The sequence below is a fragment of the Xyrauchen texanus genome, chromosome 15 (genome assembly GCF_025860055.1).
Source record: "Xyrauchen texanus isolate HMW12.3.18 chromosome 15, RBS_HiC_50CHRs, whole genome shotgun sequence".
Lineage (NCBI taxonomy): Eukaryota > Metazoa > Chordata > Actinopteri > Cypriniformes > Catostomidae > Xyrauchen > Xyrauchen texanus.
This window is the reverse complement of record NC_068290.1, coordinates 2,082,809-2,107,512: the sequence shown is the minus strand read 5'-3', so window position 1 is coordinate 2,107,512 and position 24,704 is coordinate 2,082,809. Positions and strand designations below refer to the sequence as shown.

Here is a 24,704-nt window from a genome sequence, read left to right as displayed (position 1 = left end):
CAAACACTAACACAAATACACACACTCACACAACACAAACACACACTCACACAACACTCACACAACACAAACACACACACACACAAACACTCACACAACACAAACACACACACACAAAAAAACAACACACACTCACACAATACAAACACACACTCACACAACAAAAACACACACACACACACACACACACACACAACACAAACACACACACACTCACACAACACAAACACACTCACACACTCACACACATACTCCCACACACACTCACACACAATGTGTGTTGAGCACTCTCTTGTGTATCGTCTGTTCATACACACACACACACACACACACACACACTCTTTGATGAATATTTCATGATCTGTTCATCATATTTTATCGTGTTTGGGCTCGTTTGAATCGGGATATTCTGCTGTAAGTTACGGGATGTCATTGTCATGTTACATGTGTGTTTCAGGAAGTAATAAGGAAAAACGTGACAGAAAGACACTCCTGTTTATTATATTTATGTGTCTGTGGGAATTTCCTCCTAAATCTCACTGCAGTTTGACCTCCGAGTGAAACACATTTACTTTTACCAACTCTGAAAATAATTGGTGTGATAAATTTGCAAATGATGAGAATGAAACAGTTCTAATTTGTAAGGAAATTAAAAAACATTATTTAGGGGGGGTCTGGGTATCTCAGCGAGTATTGACGCAGACTATCACAGCGAGTTCAAATTCAGGGCGTGCTGAGTGACTCCAGCCAGGTCTCCTAGGCAACCAAATTGGCCCGGTTGCTACGGAGGGTAGAGTCACATGGGGTAACCTCCTCGTGGTAGCTATAATGTGGTTCTCGCTCTCGGTGGGGCGTGTGGTGAGTTGTGCGTGGATGTCGCGGAGAATAGCGTGAGCCTCCACACGCCCTAGGTCGCCGTGGTAACACACTCAACAAGTCACGCGATAAGATGCGCAGACTGACAGTCTCAGACGCAACTGAAATTCCGAGTCACTACGCCACCACGAGGACTTAGAGCGCATTGGGAATTGGCCATTCCAAATTGGGGGGAAAAGGGGAGAAAATCCCCCCCCAAAAATGTATGGTTATTCATTTATTATGTAATTATTTTTATTTGTTTTCCGCAGGGAGTGACTTCCACTAACCCAGTATGAGCTCAGTTCAATTAATCATTTTATCAATAATAAAAAAAAAATATGTTCCAAAATGGAGTACAAAACCTGTCATAATTACTAGAAAAGAAGTTGATAAAAAGATCTAATGCAATATCTTGTGATAATATACTGTATGCAATATGAGAGATTTATAAACAGTCTTAGTGGGCTGGTCATTTTTGACCGGGGAACACAAAATGTGTCAGCACAAAACAACACATGGATTAAACCACGGGAGTCTTATGGATTACTTTTATGCTGCCTTTATATGCTTTTTGGAGCTTCAAAGTTCACATTTGGGATGGCATGAGGGCGAGTAAATAATGAGTGAATTTTCATTTGTGGGTGAACTATTCCTTTAAAATCTTGATACAAAAACCTATGGAACATTTTACAGTGAACAGATTCTTTGAACTTTTGTGACGATGCACGTCAGTAAATAGTGAAACAAATATGATACACAAAATAATTAATGATGCTAACATGTAAAAGGTAAAAGCTAGTGAATACCTCGTTAGATCTAATGACTATGATGTGAAACTTATTTTATTCTGCTTAGTTCAGCTTGATGACAAATGATTGATGCTTTGTTATATTTCAGCTATGTTTAATCATCATTTCCATGCGTTACAGACATCTATTGTGGGGTTAAACAGATTGACCGAACAAAAACAATAGAGCTTATCTTTTGTTTTCAATCACTGTCACCTTTCATCTTTCCACCCACAGCAGCACACAAATGAACTCAGTTTTCCTTGACCTCAGATTTCCAGATTCACATTCATCCTGACAGAACAGAACATCATTTAGATTTAAAGTTTATGATTGTTTTCATGAAAAAAGGCAAAGTAAAAGGCATTTAGGCCTTCGTCTGGTTCGAATTAAAAGCGAATGAATTGTTCTGACAAACAGATGAAGTTTTTAATGTTGTAGTCAATAAAAATGTGACCATTTACTCACCATCATGCCATCTCAAATTAGTTAAACTTTCTTTCTTCGGCACAATATAGCCTCAAACACTTGCATGAACAGTCTCTTCCCATTACATTCCCTAGTAAGTGGAGACACAAGGTTTTGATTCAGGTTTGTGAACCGATTCTCAAAATGAATCGTTCAGACCGGGTTTCGAATCATTTCGACCGATTCAAAAGAATCTATTTCGCTAAAAATATTAGTCTCAAATGATTCGCTAGCGAATCGGACATCACTGTCACCAGATCCGCATGCAGTTTCCATTAGCAGATATGTTATTGTGTTTGTTTGCGGTGTTCGGTGGAAATGTTTTCTGTGTGAAAAGTTTCTGGAGAAAGTTACTGGAGGAAAAGTATTCATTTTCTCTTCAAATGTAGTGATGTAAACAAGCTAATCTCATAAAATGAACCTTACTATAACTACATTTTTGGTAACTGACTTTTAGGTGGCAAATTCTACGTTCAGCACAAGTTTCCTGGTGAAATTAGCACTAGCCTAGCCTTCCTATGGTATTTAAAGATGGCGCCTCACTTTGGTATTCGCGGTCATTTTTGACCGGAAGTGTCAGATGTGTTTTTTTGTTGTTGTTGTTGTTGTTGTAGTTTTTTTTATAATAATGATGATGATGATGATAATACAATTTATTCTAACCTGTAGTAAGAACAAAAAACAAATGTGCAGTTTTGGGAGGATTTAGCATCTTATTTTATCTTATTTACATGTACATTTCTAAATTTTACCATTCATTTGAATATACAAATAAGATTTTTTTTTTTTATAAATCTGAACCTAGACTTCTATAAGTTGAAACATGAAGAAAATATGAGAATATGACATAAATTGGAGGCAAATAAATAAATAACATGACTTGAACACGATGTCATGCCAGTAACAGCCATAAAACAGAGACACATACTGTGTAGTCAGATGACTTGTTGCAACCTAATTTTATATTTTATCACACAATATGTATTTTAATATATGTTAAGACAGTTCAGCATTTTAAAATGGATTTGAAGTGTCAGTTTTTGGAGTTAATGTCATTATGTTTACAATCAAACCTGACCATGGTGTTACAAAAAGACACATTTTTCTACCAATAATTCATTTCAAACATAAAAATGTAATAACTCAAAGTAAACACATATTAACGTCAAGAAAATGAACATCAAGAAATCGAAATGAACTACAAAATTCAGATAATTAAAATAGATTATAAAACAGAAGTATCAGAGGAAAGAATTTGCAGTAAAAATAATTTTGCTAACATGTGTTTGTGTGTGTCAGATTGCTGTCATCAGCTGAAAACAGATGACTTGTAATGTCAACAATGACTAAAAGATGGCTATAGAGCTCCACTTATTGATGCCCTGGTTCTGTGTGGGTGTGTGCATGTAAATGGTAAATGGTCTGCACTTATATAGTGCTTTTTTAACATTAGCGGTTTTCAAAGCGCTTTACACTGTGACTCATTCACCCATTCACACACCAATGACGGCAGAGCTGCCATGTAAGGTGCTAGCCTGCCATTGGGAGCAACTTGGGGTTCAGTGTCTTGCCCAAGGACACTTCGGCAGGTGGAGATCGAACCACCAACCCTGCGATTAGCAGCCGACCCGTTCTACCACCTGAGCCACAGCCGTGTGTTTGCGCATGTGTGTGTTCTGCATTGAGTGTTACTGTCTTACCCCTTCATTTCTTAGTGTGTGTTTAGCATTGTAACTGATTTATTGTTTTTTATTTGACAGATGTTAAAAAAGCTCTGTGTTATAGTCTCACCAGTTCATTTGTGTGTGTGTGTGTGTGTGTGTGTGAGTGTGTGTGTTTTGCAGGATGTTTTAGGGTCTCACCCTGTAATTTATGCCTGTTGTTTTCTGTACTGTGAATGATTTATTGAGTGTATTTGACGATTTAAAAAACAAAATTGCTCTGTTTTTTGGTCATTCACTTTCATTTTCAATGGTGGTCAGTTTTGACCGTGAATACCAAAGGTGTCATATTCGGTCATTTTTGACCGAAATACATTTTCCTAATTTAATAAAAGGGGTTTCCTTTATCTGAGCAGTACAAGACTTGGTGACTTTTCCAACTAAAAGAAATAAAAGACTTGATTCAATAAGTCTAAGTGGTGGTAAAAATAAGGCACTATGAGGGCTAGAGGTGTTTAGAGGTGCTAGAACTGTGCCTTTCATTCACTTTCACACACATCACAAGTACAACGGCTAAATATGACTTTTTAAGACTTATTTTTCACACTATTACTCACACACTGCTATGTTATCACATCAAAACACTTTTACTATTACACATAATTTGTTTTTGGCCACTATAGGTTAGGTTTAGGTGTTGGGTAAGGGTAAGGGTTAGGATCTCTGTTTTATGTCTACCTCTCATCGGATTTTAGATCACAATTAGTTAGGTTTAGGTTAAAGTTTTAGGTTAGGGAGATATGTTTTACTCATTAAAACCTCCATCTATTATTCACCATAAAAGCCTTGTCAGATTAAGACACGATTTCACTCTCTTTTGGCGCCCCCTGCTGGACATTTCAGTAGGAAACTGCAGCGAAACGTGTACTACAGCACGTAATTTAGTTTTGCAAATGTTTTGCTACCGTCACGCAATGTTCACGAGACCAGGCTGAAAGTAAAAGTGAAAGTTATCAGAAATATTTATCCTCATATAAAGTAGAAATATTTAAAAATGTAAACTATCTGTACTTCGTTACTATAGACCTCTGAAAAACACAGCCGCGTAATTTTGTGGTGCCATTTTTTGATCACCTTGCTGTCCTTTTCTCCTTACCAAATGGCGTATTTACATTTATGTTTTGTACATATTTAGGAAACCAAGGAAATGGACTTAAGAGTTATAACAAAAAGCTGGGGACAAATTTGAACCTTGGACTCTGGGCTGGACGTCCCTAGAGACTAAACAAGTTATGTTCCTTATTCCCCAGCCACTTCATCCTGCGGGCGGGTGACTGATTAGAAAGCGCGTGCCCAGACATGTCCCTATCGGACTGGCCGCAGTCCAGTCTTTGGGTAGCCCGCCCTGGTGTTTGATCTGGGGGTTGGCTCCAGCCAGTCCAGGCATTGTATCCCAAACAATGCGCCCAGACCTACTTAACTCCATAAACATATCCCTTTGTGGGCTTTTCCTCGAACACAGGGTGGGGGACACCCACTACCAGGAAAAGGGACTCCTATCCAAATTTAGAATGCTGTGCCTCCCTCGCTGGTCCTGCTGACTGGGCATTCCAGGCTTTAACCTCTAGGGAACAGTCAGCTTTTAAATTCACAGGCCATTAAAGCATAAAGGTGTGTAATAGTATGATAAATACATGTAGCGGTCAGCTGTTATGATTCTATGCTCCTATAAAGTACCACCATTCATCGTTTTTCTCATTAGGATTTAATTATTATTATGAGATGATCTGAGGATTCTGGTATATCAAATGTAAAAAAATAAAAAAATTCAATGTTGATTAGTTTTTCACAGAGAGCAGCTTTTTTAAATATGACTTAATGCCATCTTGAAAATTTTGTGTAGTAATATTTCTAAATTTACACTTAATAAAATATATTAGCCTAAATGTTAAGGTTTACGCATTTTAATTTCATAACAATATTCCATCAAATTTAATATAGTTTAATTTTTATTTTTTATTTTTTTTTGGTAAAGATTAATCATTCAATTTGATGGAATTTTGTTATGAAATTGAAATGTGTAAATCTTTAAAAAAAATTATTTATTTTTTTTTACATTTTAATTAAACTATGTTTTAATTAAAAACTTTACGCTGGTGGTTTACGTAAAACTTTATGTTTAAAACGTTAAAGTCTCTGTATACACACTGTAAGTCAGGCAGATGAGGTATCATTTGAAAGAGATAGACATCACTTTTGCATTTATGTTACCGGAAATAACAAAATAAGGTCTCAAAACATTCGCGTTGAACATTAGCGCCCCCTAGAGGTAACGGGTTAGAAGTATTTATATGAAAATAAATCACATAGCACCTAAATGGACAAGTCATATATCAAATGAAAGCTCTAACTCTCAGGAATGTGACTCTATAGTTAATTTAGTCACCGTAATACCACAGTTCGAAAGATTTTCAAAAGAATCTCAAAGTAAAATATGATTTATGCTTTAAGAAGAAAATATATGATTATAAAGACATACAATATTATTTATGAATAATTGGAGTATTTGTTATTATTTTGGGGGTTCTCTGACAAATAAGATGCAATTAATGCACCAGAGTTTAAAGGGTTTTAAGGCTTGAAAAATCCTAGATGTTAAATTAACATTTACCAAATCGAGTAACATTTGACTCAGAATTCAGGACTATTTCCCAATTCTTTATTTGATAACATTGTAGGAACTGCAACATAATTAACTGAATGTAATTATTTAATTAAAGCAGTTTACATTGAATGGTTTTAACAAAACTAATACCTCTTCTGCTTCATTTAAAATATCACTAAATGTAAAAGACTCAATATATTATCCTGTTTTAATCTTTAATTAACCTGTGTTTAATGTTTTTGCTATATAAATGTGATTAATATAGTGTGAGCTGAAAAACTAACACATATCTGATCATGGCAAAGTTGTGGAGTTAATACATTTTTATTTAGAATTTTTTTTATATATTTTGCTATATGGATATGTAAATACGCATATAGGTAAAAAGCTGCAGGCCAGAGATCTCCAAACGGGGGCGTGGTTACTCCAAAGAGGGCGCGGTTACGCCAAAAGAGGGCGTCACGTCCACGCACGGTTAGCGTTGTGGAAAGAATTAGGTTTGGAGATCCCGCCTCTGTCTTCTGTGTTTAGTAGTGCACTACATCAAGTGTGTGAACACGTGATGCTATATAATTACTTTTCTACCTGCAATTACACCTCCAGACCTCGTAGTGTCGCTCTCTCTTGTAGCTGCGCATGCGCAGATCACAGCAGTCGATCAGCTGACCGTGAGTGTGAAGCCTCTGGAAATGAATATCACATCATAAGACTGATCCTTTAGAAATTATTTACTTGAAACTACCAAATAATCGTTTTGTCAGCTCGTTTACACTCATATCAGGTAAGATCCGCTGGAGAAACATTAGTTTAATTGTCAGTTTGTGTGACCTCTGCAGATTTAACTGTGTTTGTGTGGATTAAGATGAGCTGCGGTGTTTATATTGTATTATTGCGCTTTATTGTTTATTAATTATGCGTTTCCAGATTGTCATTTGATAGTAAACATCTCAAATGTGCTGTAGTGTAGATTTGATTGTATTTGCCCCGGTTATAGTTTATTAAATATATACAATACTGCGTGTTTATGATCGTTGAAAGCGTTGATAGTCAGACTGTCACGTGACTTTGTTTATTGATAATATGATCTTCTAACATCATTAATTTGATATTAATACTAGTTCAGATCAAGTGAGATGTCTGATTATTGTTTTAAATAGACTGATGATTGGTCTAATGGGCCTCAGCTTTAAACTTTTAAGCTTTAAATCAATAAATAATTTAAAACAACGTGCAGTTGAATGAACTGATATATTTGTGTATATCTAAAGAAGATTTTCTAGATCTGCTTTTTAAAATGACCATAAATTGAATTTACCTAAAAAGTGTGATGCAAAAATTCTATGTATATATTTTAAGTAAATGCAACATAAATTTTTCAGTGATTCTATTGTCTTGGAAAAACTAGAAATGTCTGTCTGTCATCTGTCTGTCTGTCTGAATGTCATCTGTCTGTCATCTGTCTGTCTGACTCATCTCTCTATCTGGCTGTCATCTCTCTGTCTGTCTGACTGTCATCTATCTGTCTGTCTGACTGTCATCTCTCTATCTGTCTGTCTGACTGTCATCTCTCTGTCTGTCTGACTGTCATCTTTCATCTATCTGTCTGTCTGACTGTCATCTATCTATCTATCTATCTATCTATCTGTCTGTCTGTCTGTCTGTCATCTCTCTGTCTGTCATCTATCATCTATCTGTCTGTCATCTCTCTATCTGTCTGTCTGACTGTCATCTCTCTATTTGTCTGTTTGTCATCTGTCTGCCTGTCATCTCTCTATCTGTCTGTCTGACTGTCATCTCTCTATTTGTCTGTTTGTCATCTGTCTGCCTGTCATCTCTCTATCTGTCTGTCTGCCTGTCATCTCTCTATCTGTCTGTCTGACTGTCATCTCTCTATTTGTCTGTCTGTCATCTGTCTGTCTGTCATCTTTCTATCTGTCTGTCTAACTGTCATCTATCTATCTGTCTGTCATCTATCTATCTGTCTGTCTGACTGTCATCTCTCTATCTGTCTGTCTGACTGTCATCTCTCTGTCTGTCTGACTGTCATCTCTCTGTCTGTCTGTCTGACTGTCATCTCTCTCTCTGTCTGTCTGACTGTCATCTTTCATCTATCTGTCTGTCATCTCTCTATCTGTCTGTCTGACTGTCATCTCTCTATTTGTCTGTTTGTCATCTGTCTGCCTGTCATCTCTCTATCTGTCTGTCTGACTGTCATCTCTCTATTTGTCTGTCTGTCATCTGTCTGTCTGTCATCTTTCTATCTGTCTGTCTGACTGTCATCTATCTATCTGTCTGTCATCTATCTATCTGTCTGTCTGTCTGTCATCTGTCTGTCTGTCTGACTGTCATCTCTCTGTCTGTCTGTCTGACTGTCATCTCTCTGTCTGTCTGACTGTCATCTTTCATCTATCTGTCTGTCTGACTGTCATCTATCTATCTGTCTGTCTGTCTGTCTGTCATCTGTCTGTCTGTCTGACTGTCATCTATCTATCTATCTATCTGTCTATCTGTCTGTCTGTCTGTCTGTCTGTCTGTCATCTGTCTGTCTGTCTGACTGTCATCTATCTATCTGTCTGTCATCTATCTATTTGTCTGTTTGTCATCTGTCATCTGTCTGTCATCTCTCTATCTGTCTGTCTGACTGTCATCTCTCTATTTGTCTGTTTGTCATCTGTCTGCCTGTCATCTCTCTATCTGTCTGTCTGACTGTCATCTCTCTATTTGTCTGTCTGTCATCTGTCTGTCTGTCATCTTTCTATCTGTCTGTCTGACTGTCATCTATCTATCTGTCTGTCATCTATCTATCTGTCTGTCTGACTGTCATCTCTCTATCTGTCTGTCTGTCATCTATCTGTCTGTCATCTATCTGTCTGTGTGACTGTCATCTATCTGTCTGTCTGACTGTCATCTATCTGTCTGTCTCTCTGACTGTCATCTATCTGTCTGTCTATTCTTTTTATTAATTTTTGTATTTTTGTATTTTTATATTTTCTTTTTAATCACCTTTCTGTCACTTAAATAGTGCCGCAATGTGACAAAATGCAATTTTTAAGTACAAATATGAAATGTTGTCTCTCAATAAAGGTAATGTCAAAAAACGGCATGCTTTATATTTATAAAAGAAATAAAACTAGTTTTAAAATAGTTTTACATAAGTTTAGCCTCCACTTACAGGTCAGTCTTGAATTTAAGGATTCAGTATTGAGATACATGACATGCTTGATTTGTTTGTGTACAATGATATATTTGTTAGAATATATATTTGAATGTTTTTAGACTCTACATTTCCTGCTCATCAGCAGCCATGACGGAGTTCTGGTTGATTTCTGCTCCAGGAGAGAAAACCTGCCAGCAGACATGGGACAAACTAATGACGGCCACCACTCGCACCAACAACCTCTCCACCAACAACAAGTTCAACATTCCTGATCTCAAGGTCACATTCTCTTCCTCTTCCTCTTTTACAGGCTTGGCTAATCCAGGGACAGTATAGAGAAGGAAACGAATCACGTGCAGAAATGTAAATGGGAGAAATGATATTGTTCAGTATGCTGAGTGTAGGAAAGGTGCCTATCGTCTAACTGGTATCTAGAGCTTCATCTAATTGGACCAGCCTGATTCTGTTCAAGCTCTTCAATTTATGTGACCCAGTTTGGTCCCTGTCGCTCAGGGTCATGTGACCCCGCTGCCCTGTGTCATCTGGACCATCCGCTTTCTGCCCGGCTGGTTGAGAACAGAGGCGGCGGTGCCACACTAAAGCAGCGGCAGCCCATGATGTCTGTACTGACTGATGCTGATCAAACACAGTCTGGCTGCGTTTGTATAGCTTCATTATACACGCAATGATCAAAGTGTCTATGTTTCTCTTCCCTACACCCTACAGGTCGGAACACTAGATGTGTTAGTGGGGCTTTCCGACGATCTCGCCAAACTGGACTCTTTTGTTGAGAGGTAAAGTTGTGATGATTTAATACACTCAGTGTAATTTGATGATCCCCATTTGTTTTATATCACAACAAAATACAAACTAAAGGCCTATCCACTCCAAGCACGTATTGTTCGGTGCGACAGTTCTCGTTCACCAATTAGCCTGATGGGGGCGTGGGAGGGATAATGGTGGCCGGTGACGACCGTTCGAGAGAGCGAGAGAATTACAGGCTGCTGCTCTGTGCGTTTATGTTTGTGTGTGTTTGGTTCAGTTCATCTTTAAACTATTATTTAAATTGCCAAGCCGGTTCTCGCCTCCTATTTTCCCTTAACCTCCTTACATTGGTGTCGAAACCCAGAAAAGAGGAGTGATGCCCGTCGCGGAGTCGTGTCTGGATGGTCGGGCTACTCCGTCCCCCGGCGGATGGCAGCGGCGCTCCCTTGGTTGGACGGAGTAGCCCGACCGTCTGGACGCGGGGAACGGCCGCCGTCCGCGAGGCGAGTGGGGACTGGACTCCCTGACCGCCTGGAGCGTTGGAGCCGCTGCCAGGGGCAGAGGAGTGCCCTGCCGTCCCCCAGAAACGCGGAGGGGTTGAAAGAAGAACGCAGTCCGCGAGGGGAAGAGGGAAGTGACTTCACGACCTCCTGGAGCGGTAGGGCCGCTGTCAGGGGCGGAGGAGTGTCCCCACGAGTCGCCGGCAACGCGGAGGGGTGTTCTGTCCGCCGGGGGTCATTGGTCTGACTCCGGTCCGCCCAGGAAGGAGCAACTGCCGTCCACCTGAGAGGGTGGAGGAGTGATCAAGGACCACGCAACGGTGTATCAGAGAACTGGCTTGGCAATATAAATAGTAGTTTAATGATAAACTGAACCAAACACACACAAACATAAACACACAGAGCAGCTGCCTGTAATTCTCTCTCCCTCTCGAACCGTCGTCACTGGCCGCCTTTATCCCTCACGCGCCGGGCGTGCGTTGTTCCAGCCCGGCCCCATCCTCCTCCGCTCTACATCTAACATGCAGTATGTGCATGCATTACAAACGTTTATAAACATAAAGACACTGGTGTGTATTAATGTGCTCTTTACTCGTCTCATGCACAAAAACACTGAATTCAATGCAGATATGCAGTAAATAAATAATATAGAATCTGTAAACACATTCTTTTTTTAAATATACAGTAAATGCAATGTGCTAATGTATAATATACCTGGAGTTTTGTCTTAATGTACGTTTAATATGTATATTACTATGCCTGTTAAATGATCGAGGCATTAAAAATAGCAGTGAGGTTCAGCAAATTGTTTGGACTATAGCTCTTAATAAAATATTGCATAAAAAGATGTATTTTACTACAGGGTAGACAAATAAAATCGCAGAACCTCACTGCTATTTTTATAAGTATTTCTGCAAAGGTGCTGTTTTTCTCATCACGCACAAGAAACCGTGTATTCAATACAGATATGCAATAATGAAATAAAGAAAGATAGACGGTCAGCCTGTGTTTTATGTTATGCATCATATTTTCTATACCTGTTTGTTCATTAATATACATTATTCCATGTGTATTTGTCAATTAAAAATTGTAATCGCAGATTTTGAAAGTGCTGAAATTTGACTGTATATATGTATTTATTTTACTTGGGAAAGAAAACAAAACAATATGTAGCACTATAATGCTTAATTGACATTTTTCAAACAAAGCATTCCACAGTATAAAGATAGAAATGACCTGAAATAGCACCAATTCAAGTCACATTAAACGTTTCCCAAAGTGTAAGTGGGAGTTTGACTAATTGAAAGAACTAGTCCCCACATAGGTGGCATATTCATTGCAATGTGCATTAAATCTCTTAAACTCTCATCCTCCCATAATATTAACCTGCCTGTGTACTATGGTTATCCACTTTGTTACAGCAATCGTGAAGCTGCGTACATGATTCGCATCAGGGCGGCAACACCAGCATCAAGTGCCGTTTTAAACTCCACATGAAAAGCGCTTGCAGACAAAAACATCTTATTCAGCTTTTTGGTGATAGTTAAGACTTCATGGCTTCTGTAGCAATTAAATTGCACCTTACTTAGTCTGACAAATACTTGCTTTCTATCACAAGTCCCATCTGGGTTTGTTTTGCAAATCAAATGGCATTAAGAGCTTCTTTCCCCATGACTTTATCACTGACACTGAATCACTACAGTGTGTTTGTGGTGTGTCCGTCAGTGATGACTCTGGGTGGTATTACATTCTTGGTGCGAATAGACCTTTCATCAGTAGTTCGTCTCCTAAATTCGGTGTGACTAGGCATTAATACTAAAATTGTTCTCAAGTAATTAATCAAGACAAGCAGTAAGGAACTAATCAAAAGTGATAGAACAAATAAAAACAGAGATACAAATGAAAAAATAAATAATGTGTTCGAGCAAGTGTTTTGCCTAGAAATTGAAAAAAATGTTGTGATATAAAACTACATTAATTACTGATCTTTACTCTATCATTATAATACATTTAATACTTTTTAAAGCTACTATAATTCTCCAGCCAAGAGGGGCGTTATAAGTCAGGCATGTGAGGTATCATTTGAAAGCTTAGAATCTGAGCTTTTCATTGATAACAATCACTTCTGCATTTATGTTACTGAAAATAGCAAAATAAGGCCTTAAAACATTCACGTTGAAAATTAGCGCCCCCTAAAGGTAATGTGGTAGAAATATTTACATGAAAATGTCTTCACATAGCACATTAATAGACAAGTCATATATCAAATGAAAGCTCTCACTCTCAGGAATGTGACTGTATAGTTGTATTTTGTTGCCCTAATAACACAGTTCGAAAGATTTTCAAAAGAATCACTAAGTGAAATATGATTTCTCTAAGTCATCAAATACAAACGTCTCATTTATGCTCCGATAACTGCTGCTGTAAGCCCCAAATAGCTAAAAACTTTATATCTGTTTTTAACTTAGGCAGTTTTCTAAAAAATTAGCAATTGACACTTGTTTGTGAGCTTGCTTGTGTGAATAATCTAATGTTGTATCTTAGATGTCCAGAACATTTAATGCGGTCCAGCAGGAAAACCATGATAAACAAATCATCAGAAAATATGTTTGACTATGGATGATAGGGGATGATCTCAGCTTTCTAATGACCCCTAGATTGAGCTTATAGTCCACTCAGAGGCCGAGATATTCAATGAAATAATGAGGGTGTTGCTTGAACTGAACATTAGACTGAATGTCTATGGACGAGCACATCTGTGAGGGATAAAATGAGATATAGCGCCACCTACATTTCAAATCTGTATATCAGTACTTAGTTGAAGCACCTTTGGCAGCGATTACAGCCATAGGACAGCCATTTTCAGGTCTCTACAGAGATGTTCAATGGAGTTCAAGTCCAGGCTCTGGCTGGGCCACTCAAGGACTTTTTCTGTAGTTGTCACTAAGATACTCTTGTGTTGTTTTGGCTGTGTGCTTTTGGTCATTGGTCTGTTGGAAGGTGAACGTTCAGCCCAGTCTGAGGTCCTGAGCGCTCTGGACCAGGTTTTCATTAAGGATTTCTCTGTATTTTGCTGCATTCAGCTTTCCTTCAACCCTGATCAGTCCCCAGTCCCGGCCGCTGAATAACACCCCCACAGCATGATGCGACCACCACCATGCTTCACCATTGGGATGGTATTGGGCAGGTGATGAGAGGTGCCTTGTTTCCTCCAGACATGATGCTTGGAAATTAGGCCAAACAGTTCAATCTTCGTTTCATCAGACCAGAGAATCTTGTTTCTCACAGTCTGAGAGTCCTTTTAGGTCCTTTTTTATGTGTCTTGCACTGAGGAGAGGCGTCCGTCTGGCCACTCTACCATAAAGCCCAGATCGGTGGAGTGTTGCAGTGATGGTCGTCCTTCTGCAAGTTTCTCCCGTCTCCTCACATGATCTCTGGAGCTCAACCAGAGTGACCATCGGGTTCTTGGTCATCTCTCTTATCAAGGGCCTTCTCCCCCGATTGCTCAGTTTGTCCAGGCGACCAGCTCTAGGAAGAGTCCTGGTTGTTCCAAACGTCTTCCCCTTAAGAATTATGGAGGCCACTGTGCTCTTGGGAACCTTCAATGCAGCCGAACATTTTTTGTAGCCTTCCCCAGATCTGTGCCTCGACACAATCCCATCTCTGAGCTCTCCAGGCAGTTCCTTTGACCTCATGGCTTTTTGCTCTGATATGCATTTTCAGCTATACGACCTTATATAGGCAGGTATGTGCCTTTCTAAATCATGTCCAATCAATTGAATTTAACACAGGTGGACACTAATTAAAGTTTAGAAACATCTCAAAGATGATCCAGAAAAATGGGATGCACCTGAGCTAAATTTCAAATTTGAATATTGTAGATTGATGTGGGGGGAAAAAAGTGATTCAAAGCATTTTAGTATAAGACAACAAAATGTGAAAAAAATAAAGGGGTCTGAATACTTTCCGAATGCTCTGTAATTAATATTAATAAATGACTAAAACAGCCTAAATGATTGTCTTGTAGCTTTTATTAGTTGTTGTGGTTTCTAGATTTGATTGGTCAATGGTGAAAGTTCTGTCTTTACGCGTGTCTCTTTACTCTAGTGTTGAATCTCATAGGGAGGTGATGTTACCGTGGCCTCCTGCTAAAATTAGTTATTTGCAGTTTGGTGACGCGCTAGCTTCTCTTTATACAAATGTATATAAATCTCATGACTAATGTCTCATCTGTAGACGTGAGATTCTATTTTTACACCTTGAAAGGCCTCTTGCCTCTGAGTTTGTGGTTACTCTGTCGTGTTTGATGTTTTGATGAATTGGATAATCTGTGAGTTTTCAGAGGGTTGTTTCAGTACAGTGTGATGTCTTTGATGCTCTTCACAGTGTGGTGAAGAAGGTCGCTCAGTACATGACCGATGTGTTGGAGGACAGCCGAGACAAAGTCCAGGAGAACCTGCTCGCTAACGGAGGTACCACTAGAAGAATCTCTGGCGTCTATGTCAGCAAATGAGACGTTACGTTGTTGCTGTTTTTTCTTTACATTTATTTTAACTGTGTTTCAGTTGATCTGGTCACCTACGTCACACGATTCCAATGGGATATGGCCAAATACCCCATTAAACAATCACTGAAGAACATTTCTGAGATCATATCAAAGGCAAGTCGTCAGATGAAGTCATTTCTATGTGAATTACACAACTGAAATCTGCAATTGATGAGATGAGCTATTTGTTGTCTAAATGGCTAGATACATCACCCTGCCTGAATAATCAGGGGAATTCTTCTGTTGACATGCTGTTTCTGATTGGGTGATTGGGGCACCTGATTTTAAGTCATGTCTCTGTTGTAAAGTAACTGTGTGTCCTGCTGTCTCCCCCTGCTGGTCAATAGCAAGTATCACAGATTGATAATGACCTGAAGGCTCGAGCGTCAGCGTACAACAACCTGAAGGGAAACTTGCAAAATCTGGAGAGGAAGAACGCGTAAGTAACGACCCTTGAGTTCAGATGCCATACAAGATGTGTTCAGTTTAACTTTCATTTTTAGGGCTTTTATATGACATCATATTTGGGCTGTTCTTAAAGGAATATTCCAGGTTCAATAAAGGTTCAGCTCAATAGACCACATGTGTGGTATAATATTGATTAGCACAAAAAATGATTTCTTTTTATCCCCTTTTCTCCCAATTTGGAACGCCCAATTCCCTCTACTTGAGGTGGCGCAGTTAGTTGCCTCAATCCGTGTGGCGGAGGGCAAGTCTCAGTTGCCGCCGCTTCAAACCATCTTATCACGTGACTCATTGTGCATGATACCGCGGAGATTCACAGCATGTGGAGGCTCATGCTACTCTCCACGATCCACAAGCCCAGTGGTGGACTGGGAAGAGATATCGGCCCGGGATTTTAAATAGAAACTGGCCCAAAAGTTTCTTATCGTGGCCCATTTGGCCCATTTCACGGCCCGCCTCACGGCCCGCCTGGTTCTCCCGATGGCCAGTCCGCCCGCCGCTGATCGCCCCCAAAGTGCGCCGGCCCACCGGGAAAATGCCCGGTATGCCAGATTACCAGTCCAGTCCAGCACACGCCCCGTTGAGCGCGAGAACCCCTAATCACGACCACGAGGAGGTTACCCCATGTGACTCTACCCTCCCTAGCAACCGGGACAATTTGGTTGCTTAGGAGACCTGACTGGAGTCACTCAGCACACCCTGGATTTAAACTCGCAACTCAAGGGGGGGTAGACAAAAAAACATTTCTAATCGTCCCTCCTGTTCTTTAAAAGGCAAAAATTGAGGTTCTCAACTATTAATGACAAAGCTTCTGTATAACTCCAGAAATCTTAGAATAGTCTTCGACTACTTTTATGGTGCTATTTTGTCCTTTTTAGGAGCTTGACCGACAGTCACTATGAACAGCCGTCGTATGCGAAAGAGTGTGTGTGTGTGTGTGTGTAAATGCTTCAATAAAAGTGACACGTTTTCATTTTTGGAGGACTATTCCTTTAAGTCACAGAACACAGAATTGATAGAATTACTATAAGAGGGATGGCAGTCATTTACATTGTGAATTTGAGTGTTTACACTGATGTTTTCTCGTCAGAGGGAGTCTGCTCACCAGGAGTCTGGCTGATATTGTCAAGAAAGACGACTTTGTGCTGGATTCTGAGTATCTCGTCACTATGCTGGTGGTGGTCCCAAAGTAAGTGACATATTCCAACACGAAACTAATTTCCTTTTAAAAGTTTTGTAAACACATTTGAGCTTGTTTTGTTGAATTTCCTCACACGTGTACTGACGATATGTTTTCAAACCCTTCAGAACGAATTATGCAGACTGGCAGCGCACTTACGAGACGCTCTCTGAAATGGTGGTGCCGCGATCCACAAAGTAAGCAACGCTCACTCTAATTGAAAAATAAACCATTACATTAACAGTACATGTATATTTTGGAAATGCAATTTTATATAGTTGAATATATGGTTTCACCATCACCATGTTTTTAGGTTTGTCAATGATATGGTGCCACCAAGAGGCGGAGGCATGCCATTTTTTAAAAGTGTCCTCAGATTGACCCCATACATAAGTGTACCAAATTTGGAGAGAATATCTCATTCTGTTCAAGAGTTAAAACCATTGGGGTCCTCAGCGAGTGTTGACTCTTGACTACCACAGCTGGAGTCGTGAGTTTGAATCCAGGGCGTGCTGAGTGACTCCAGCCAGGTCTCCTAAGCAACCAAATTGGCCCGGTTGCTAGGGAGTGTAGAGTCACATGGGGTAACCTCCTCGTGGTCACTATAATGTAGTTCTCGCTCTCGGTGGAGCGTGTGGTGAGTTGTGCGTGGATGCTGCAGAGAATAGCATGAAGCCTCCAATCGCGCTACGTCTCCGCGGTAACACGCTCAACATGCCACGTAATAAGATGCGTGGATTGACGGTCTCGGGCAACAGAGATTCGTCCTCCGCCACCCAGATTAAGGCGAGTCACTACGCCACCATGAGGACTTAGAGCACATTGGGAATTGGGCGTTACAAATTGGGGAGAAGAAGAAAAAAAAACCATTTAAGCAAAAGTGCCATTGATTTGGTTCAAACTGGGCAAATGGGCTAGGACGAACTCAAAAAGTAGATTTAGCAAAATCCCAATATGGCTGAAAATGGTCATGTTGGAAATTAAATTAGAGATACACATTTTCTTTGTCTTGAGCCAATGATTCCAGTGATGTGACAATTGGTTCAGTAGTTATGGCCCAAAATGCATTTAATTGTGTTATAGCGCCCCAAAGTAAACGGTGAATAAAAGTAAAGGATACATTGCAGTAATGAGAATGAGATTGATTGATTTTTTGCATGACAGTAATGAGATTTGGGTGGGAAAATGTGATTAAATGTCATGAAAGCATCACAAAAATCTTAAAATAGGCCCTAAAATAGGATTCATTTTCTTTAATCACAATCATGTGACGTAATTCTATTGATTTTGGGGTCACATGTGACTCGGACATGTTCTTGACAGGTTGCTAACTTCACACTCTTCTTTCTCCCATCAGTCTGCTGTTTGAGGATCATGACAGCGGCCTGTTTTCTGTCACACTCTTCAGAAAGGCCATCGATGACTTCAGACACAAGGCCAGAGAGAACAAGTAAACAACTCCACGATGATGTCACAGGTCTTTGGTTCCTGTCACTTAGACTGCTTTTGATCTCACATCGTAGTCCACTCTGTGTCCACCTCACAGGTTCACGGTGCGAGACTTCCAGTACAACGAAGAGGAACTGAAAGCGGATAAAGAGGAGATGACACGACTCTCTACCGACAAGAAAAAGCAGTTTGTATGTGTCTGCTCGACTGGATCGTGGCATGTTGCTACATCAGTGTTGGGTATTTGTAACTAAACCCATGTGTGTTCTGCAGGGGCCACTCGTCCGATGGCTTAAAGTCAACTTCAGCGAGGCGTTCATTGCTTGGATCCACATCAAGGCTCTGAGGGTCTTTGTGGAGTCGGTGTTGAGGTAGCAACACACACAACATCTCTTTAGTTTAGCTTTGAGCGGTACATTTCAGTTCTGATTGTTTTATGAATGTGTCACAATGCAATGCAGCCACACAAAGAGGCTTGATTTGAAGGATGAGGCAGTTAAATCGTCAGATGCAGTTAGTAAACGATTTTAATCATGCTAAAAGTATGTTAACATGCATATTGTTTACGTCTTGTAGCTATACTTTTGAAACTGTGAATATTTTAACGTTTGCCGATTGGCCCCAACAAATGAAACGTAACGTAGGTGTCTTGTGATGCGTTTATAAAACTGTTATTTTTAACTTGTCGCGGTTCCCAAGAAATGCAGCGGTTCTGCACAAGACACTAAAAAACTGTGAGGCATGGCACAGCGGTCAAAGACATCCGCCCGTTTTTATAAAAACAGTGTGTAGGCATGAAAAAACACCTCTCGTGTGAACAGCCCCTAACTGATCTCTCGAGTGAGAGCGTGTGTGCAAAACAAGCCGGGCTCTTTTTGTGAGTGGGCATGGGTGGCAATGCACTATCAGTGGGTGTAGCGCAAACTTCACGCAAACTGTGAAGTTGTGCAAAGTGCAATTTGCAATTTTCCTGAGAAATATGCAATTGCGCTAAGATGTTTGAGAAGCATGTGTGATTTACATTTACAGTTTAAACATTTCACCAGCTGGTGGTAATAAAGTTCATGTCTCAAATGATGTCCGTTATATGAAACTTTTTATAGGTTATTAATTTTGTATAGGTCACTTTTCAATTGTTATTATTATTATTATTATGTTTATATTTACAGTTGTATTTATGATCTAATTTGTATTGGTATTTTTCCACTTGTTGTCGTAAATTGAGTTTTTATTTCTCCCCAATTTGTAACGCCCGATTCCCAATGCGTTCTAAGTCCTCGTGGTGGCGTAGTGACTCGCCTCAATCTGGGTGGTGGAGGACGAATCTCAGTTGCCTCCGCGTCTGAGACCGTCAATCCGCACATCTTATCACGTGGCTTGTTGAGTGCATTACCGTGGAGACGTAGCGCGTGTGGAGGCTTCACGCTGTTCTCCGCGGAGTCCACACACAACTCACTACACGCCCTACCAAGAACGAGAATCACATTATAGTGACCACGAGGAGGTTACCCCATGTGACTCTACCCTCCCTAGCAACCGGGCCAATTTGGTTGCTAAGGAGACCTGACTGGAGTCACTCAGCACACCCTGAATTCAAACTCACGACTCCAGGTGTAGTAGTCAGAGTCAATACTCGCTGAGATACCCGGACCCATAAAATGAGTTTTGGTGGGCCAGTGGAGAGTAAATTGTTTGTATTTGGTATGATATGATTATTTTGACCACTTCGGTATTTTGATCATATTTTCGGTTTTATTGTATTTGTCAAAATGGACCGGTAGATGTGAAGTGCGTTCGGATACATTCACTGATAATACTAGCCATGATTTGTGTGTCAATAGATGAAAATAATTAATATTTACTTGCATCCTCTATAATTTAACGGAACATGCATCCAAATCCTGACGAGAATCACATTTTCCGTGTGTGCAAAAGGACCATTTCACTGTCATAGAAATATGCAAGGATGCAGTTTATGCTCTATTCTTCTAATATAATGCATACAGTCCATTTAGGCTACCAACCTGCTGTCTTTGTTTATATCACTGGTGCTTGACCGGTAATGCACGATATAATAGCATGCAGACTCTGGAATAACCGGAGAAGAACCTCAGCCCATTAGCGCTTTGCACATGCAATTTCGCCAAACCCACTTGCGCCTAGACCTAGCACACGCTGGCACGAAAATACAAAAGCTTCCCAGTCATGCCCCCTGACTTTGCAGTTATGACATGAATGGTGATGGCGTAGTGGGCTAAAGCACATAACTGGTATTCAGAAGGTCGCAGGTTCTAACCCCACAGTCACCACCATTGTGTCCTTGAGTAAGGCACTTAACTCCAGGTTGCTCTGGGGGGATTGTCCCTGTAATAAGTGCACTGTAAGTCGCTTTGGATAAAAGCGTCTGCCAAATGCAGAAATGTAAATGATTTACGGCATAACGCTGGCGCTCTTAAAATAGGGCCTGTAATGTTAAAATGTAAATTATATTTATAGACTAAAATATTTATATTAGTAAATTAATTTTAAACCTGAAGTGTCCCGAAAAAAGCAGATTCGTAAAAATTAAAAATGATAAAATTATCCCTTTAAAGCAGGGGTGGGCAACTATTTTGGTAAAGGGGCCACATGGGCTGGAAGTAGTGCATGGGGGGCCACATTGATGTTTTGTATCTTTTAAGCACAGAAATATTTGTGTACTCAATTTTCTGAAGTGTATCTGTGACTAATGGGACTATTCTGCAATTGCCTAAAGTATTATATTACTCTACATATGTAGATACTTTCTATCAGGCATTAAAAAACTGAGTAAAGGTGGAGATTATACATTTATGTCACCATCTCTACTTCCTGTTGATTTATTATTGAATTTAACACTCTCTACATCAGGGGTCTGTTTTAATAAAAAATGACAAAATAAATGTATAGAACTTTTCATGTTTGTCGCAAAGCGGGCGAGTTTACTTTTTTACCAAAACATTACCCGTTTACATGCTAAAAGGTTCATGATGCGGGTCTCCTGGATGGTTTCAGCACACAACTGAATTACACAGGCTGCTTGACTATGATAATTAATTACTGCAAGAGTTACATTAACATACAGGTGTGAAGGGACTTGAAAAATACATATACATATTCGTCTCTGGCTTGCTTTTCCTCGCATGTCAATGATGCCGAGATCTACTTTTATATTTAATTGAATCACTGAGAAGGTTTACCTGCAAAGTAGCACCAAACATCACAAGCAGCCTCAAGAATGGACACAGAGTAGCCGTTTAACACTTTTCCTTAAAGGAATATTGCACTACAGATCGCTCAGTTTGATCAAAGGGGAAAGCGAGAGATATAAATAGCGCACTCGCGTGCATGGTTGCCAGATTGCACAAAATAAGTATAACATTAGGCAGAATATTTCCAATTTGCGCAAGCATAAATCTCAAACTGGGGGTGTTTTGTGTCTTATCTGGCAACCCCGAGCATGTTAAACGCTTGTGGAGGTGCGTGACGTCCCAATGCAAGTTCGCTGAAATATCCAATGAAAAATAAAAAGGCTTTTACGATAAATGAGCCACGTTAACCATGTGGAGGGCCTGATCCGGCCCGCGGGCCGTATGTTGCCCATGTCTGCTTTAAAGTAATGTATGATGAGTCAATACGTCAAAGAGTTTTTATTTGACTGAATACAAAATGTTCTTTATTGTAAATACACAGATATGGATTGCCGGTGAACTTCCAAGCGATGCTGCTACAGCCCAACAAGAAGAATATGAAGAAACTGAGGGAAGTACTGTACGATCTTTATAAGCACCTGGACAGCAGCGCGGCCGCCATTATCGACGTACGTCTCCGTTTGACCCGAGGCTATTATTTTTGTGTTGTGTGGTTTAAAGTATCATTTGTGGCCAAAGCAGAGTTTTTAGATAACTTTATGAATCTCAGAGTTGACCTCGTCTTTTTTCTGTTTCAGCAATCTGCCATGGATATTCCTGGCTTGAACCTCAGCCAGCAGGAGTATTATCCATACGTATACTACAAAATCGACTGCAACCTGCTCGACTTCAAATAGAAGAGTCGTTCTCAATCGCTTCCTCCATCCTTTTGTTCTGTCTCTGTGAATAAATCTTAAGTTAAATTGATCTGTATATTGCTGAGCTCTTTCTCTGGTTGTAGTCGCCCCTCGTGTGTATGCTCATTTAAACATACTTCTCTAATGCCTTTCAATCAATGAAGGTCTGAGAGTATCTTTAACTGCTGTCTCTAGTGTTTTGTTTACATTTTTTGTAAAGAATGTCATTGTGTTATTGTTATACGTGCAAGTAAATGAAATGGTGCATTTTTAAGACATGTTTTGTGACGTACTGTAGTAGTTTCATCTGATGTTAGTGATAGATGTAGTGTCAACTGTGTTTATCTCTTATTCTTTTAAAAGCACCAGTGGTCCATTCAAACAAACAAAATGAGAGAAAAACGGTGTTACAAAGATGCAATATAAATGTGATGTTATGTACATTTGGTGTATGTGCACAATTACTGTATATCATGGAACCAACATATTCATTAATATGAGTATACAAAACTGTGTAGCATTGTTTTTTCTCGTTTATTAGATGAGACTGGTTCTTAGCTGGAGAACCATTAACAAAAAAAACACCGGAACTGAAATTTTTACGACTTTCGGTTCTATTAACGGTTCTTCAACGTGCATTGCTTGAAAGACTTAAAAGTTAACACAGCGTCTTAAAAAAGTGTTGCAGCAGTCGACGCATGTAGACCAGTGCAGACGGACGTAGTACGTTTCCTGTGTGAACGGCCCCTTAATACTAATTTCTCATGAAAAGACTACCGTGACTTAGTCAGAGTTACTCAGAGGACAAAAATGAATCAGAATTTTAACCCTTTAAATGCCAGTTTGTTTACGTAATGCCACTGTTGTTTTTACACACACACATGCACAAACACACATGCACACACACACACATCAAAAACACACAGTTTTAGCTGCATCTTTTATTCAGTTGTCCTGCAGGTCTCTATAATACAGTAAACAGAGAATAGGGGAAAAGCTTGTATTTGCTCCATAGGATAAACAAGAGAAAAATGGCGCCATCTGGTGGAAAATATTAAAATGCAAATTTTGTTGTCAGGGCTCCATAATGAAAGTATAATATCATATAATTCATGATTTTATGATTTAATGGCACTGGGATCAAATATTGCAGTTTTAATGGGTTTCAATGGGGACATTTGTGTCCTGAAGGTCCCGAGTGTGACTATTTTGTGTACAGAGTGTATTATAGATGTGTTATAGATGTATTATAGATGTGTTATAGATGTATTATAGGAACTATAGGAGGTTGAAATATCAAAATTCCCCCTAAAATACACACCTTTGGCAACACTTATACCGTTGGCATTAACACACAAGGGTTATTGTAAATTCTGATTTTTCAAATCATGTATGACTTTTTCCTTCCCTCCCTGAAACATAAAATGAGTAATTTTCTAATCAGTGAAACTGGATGTTGAGTTATGTTTCACCAAGTACCAAAAAGCTCACAAATAAGGCACCATAATCATTTTACAAGAACTATTTCAGTGACTTGGGTAGAAATCACTTCTTCTGGGCTTCTTCAGTGTGAAATTAAAGCTGGTATTCCACACACACACATCTCTATATCTTAGTGAATGATTTGGAAGCTTTTGCCAATTACTTATGTGCTGGGGCGCACCACCAATGGTAACATGTAAATGCTTCACGTTGCAACCCCCTCAAAGTTCAAGCCAAATCGCCCTTGCAATGTCAACATATTTTTTAAATTTTATTTTATTATTTGGTATCAAAATCACACGATAATCAAATAGAGAATGACAATAACAATAATTGCAATAAAAGCAGTATAAAAAACAACAACAATATTAATACAAAATATTACAAGTAAATAAAATAAATTAACAACAAAATTTCAGAATTAAGAACTATATACAGTGAGGAAAATAAGTATTTGAACACCCTGCTATTTTGCAAGTTCTCCCACTTGGAAATCATGGAGGGGTCTGAAATTGTCATCGTAGGTGCATGTCCACTGTGAGAGACATAATCTAAAAAAAAAAAAACAGAAATCACAATGTATGATTTTTTAACTATTTATTTGTATGATACAGCTGCAAATAAGTATTTGAACACCTGTCTATCAGCTAGAAT

At 39.4% G+C, this 24,704-nt stretch overlaps 1 protein-coding gene across 1 annotated transcript; it reads left to right on the top strand.

Moving 5' to 3' along the window:
• Window positions 1-7,080: 7,080 nt before the first annotated feature.
• Window positions 7,081-23,326, top strand: LOC127655755 (V-type proton ATPase subunit C 1-A). Its single transcript, XM_052143729.1, has 13 exons — window positions 7,081-7,221; window positions 9,717-9,876; window positions 10,324-10,391; window positions 15,249-15,334; window positions 15,428-15,522; window positions 15,756-15,847; window positions 16,964-17,062; window positions 17,182-17,250; window positions 18,411-18,503; window positions 18,600-18,693; window positions 18,776-18,873; window positions 22,214-22,340; window positions 22,470-23,326. Exons 2-13 carry the CDS (start codon window positions 9,745-9,747, stop codon window positions 22,566-22,568), a joined length of 1,152 nt encoding a protein of 383 aa, XP_051999689.1. The 5' UTR covers window positions 7,081-7,221; window positions 9,717-9,744; the 3' UTR covers window positions 22,569-23,326.
• The last annotated feature ends 1,378 nt before the right edge of the window (window positions 23,327-24,704 follow it).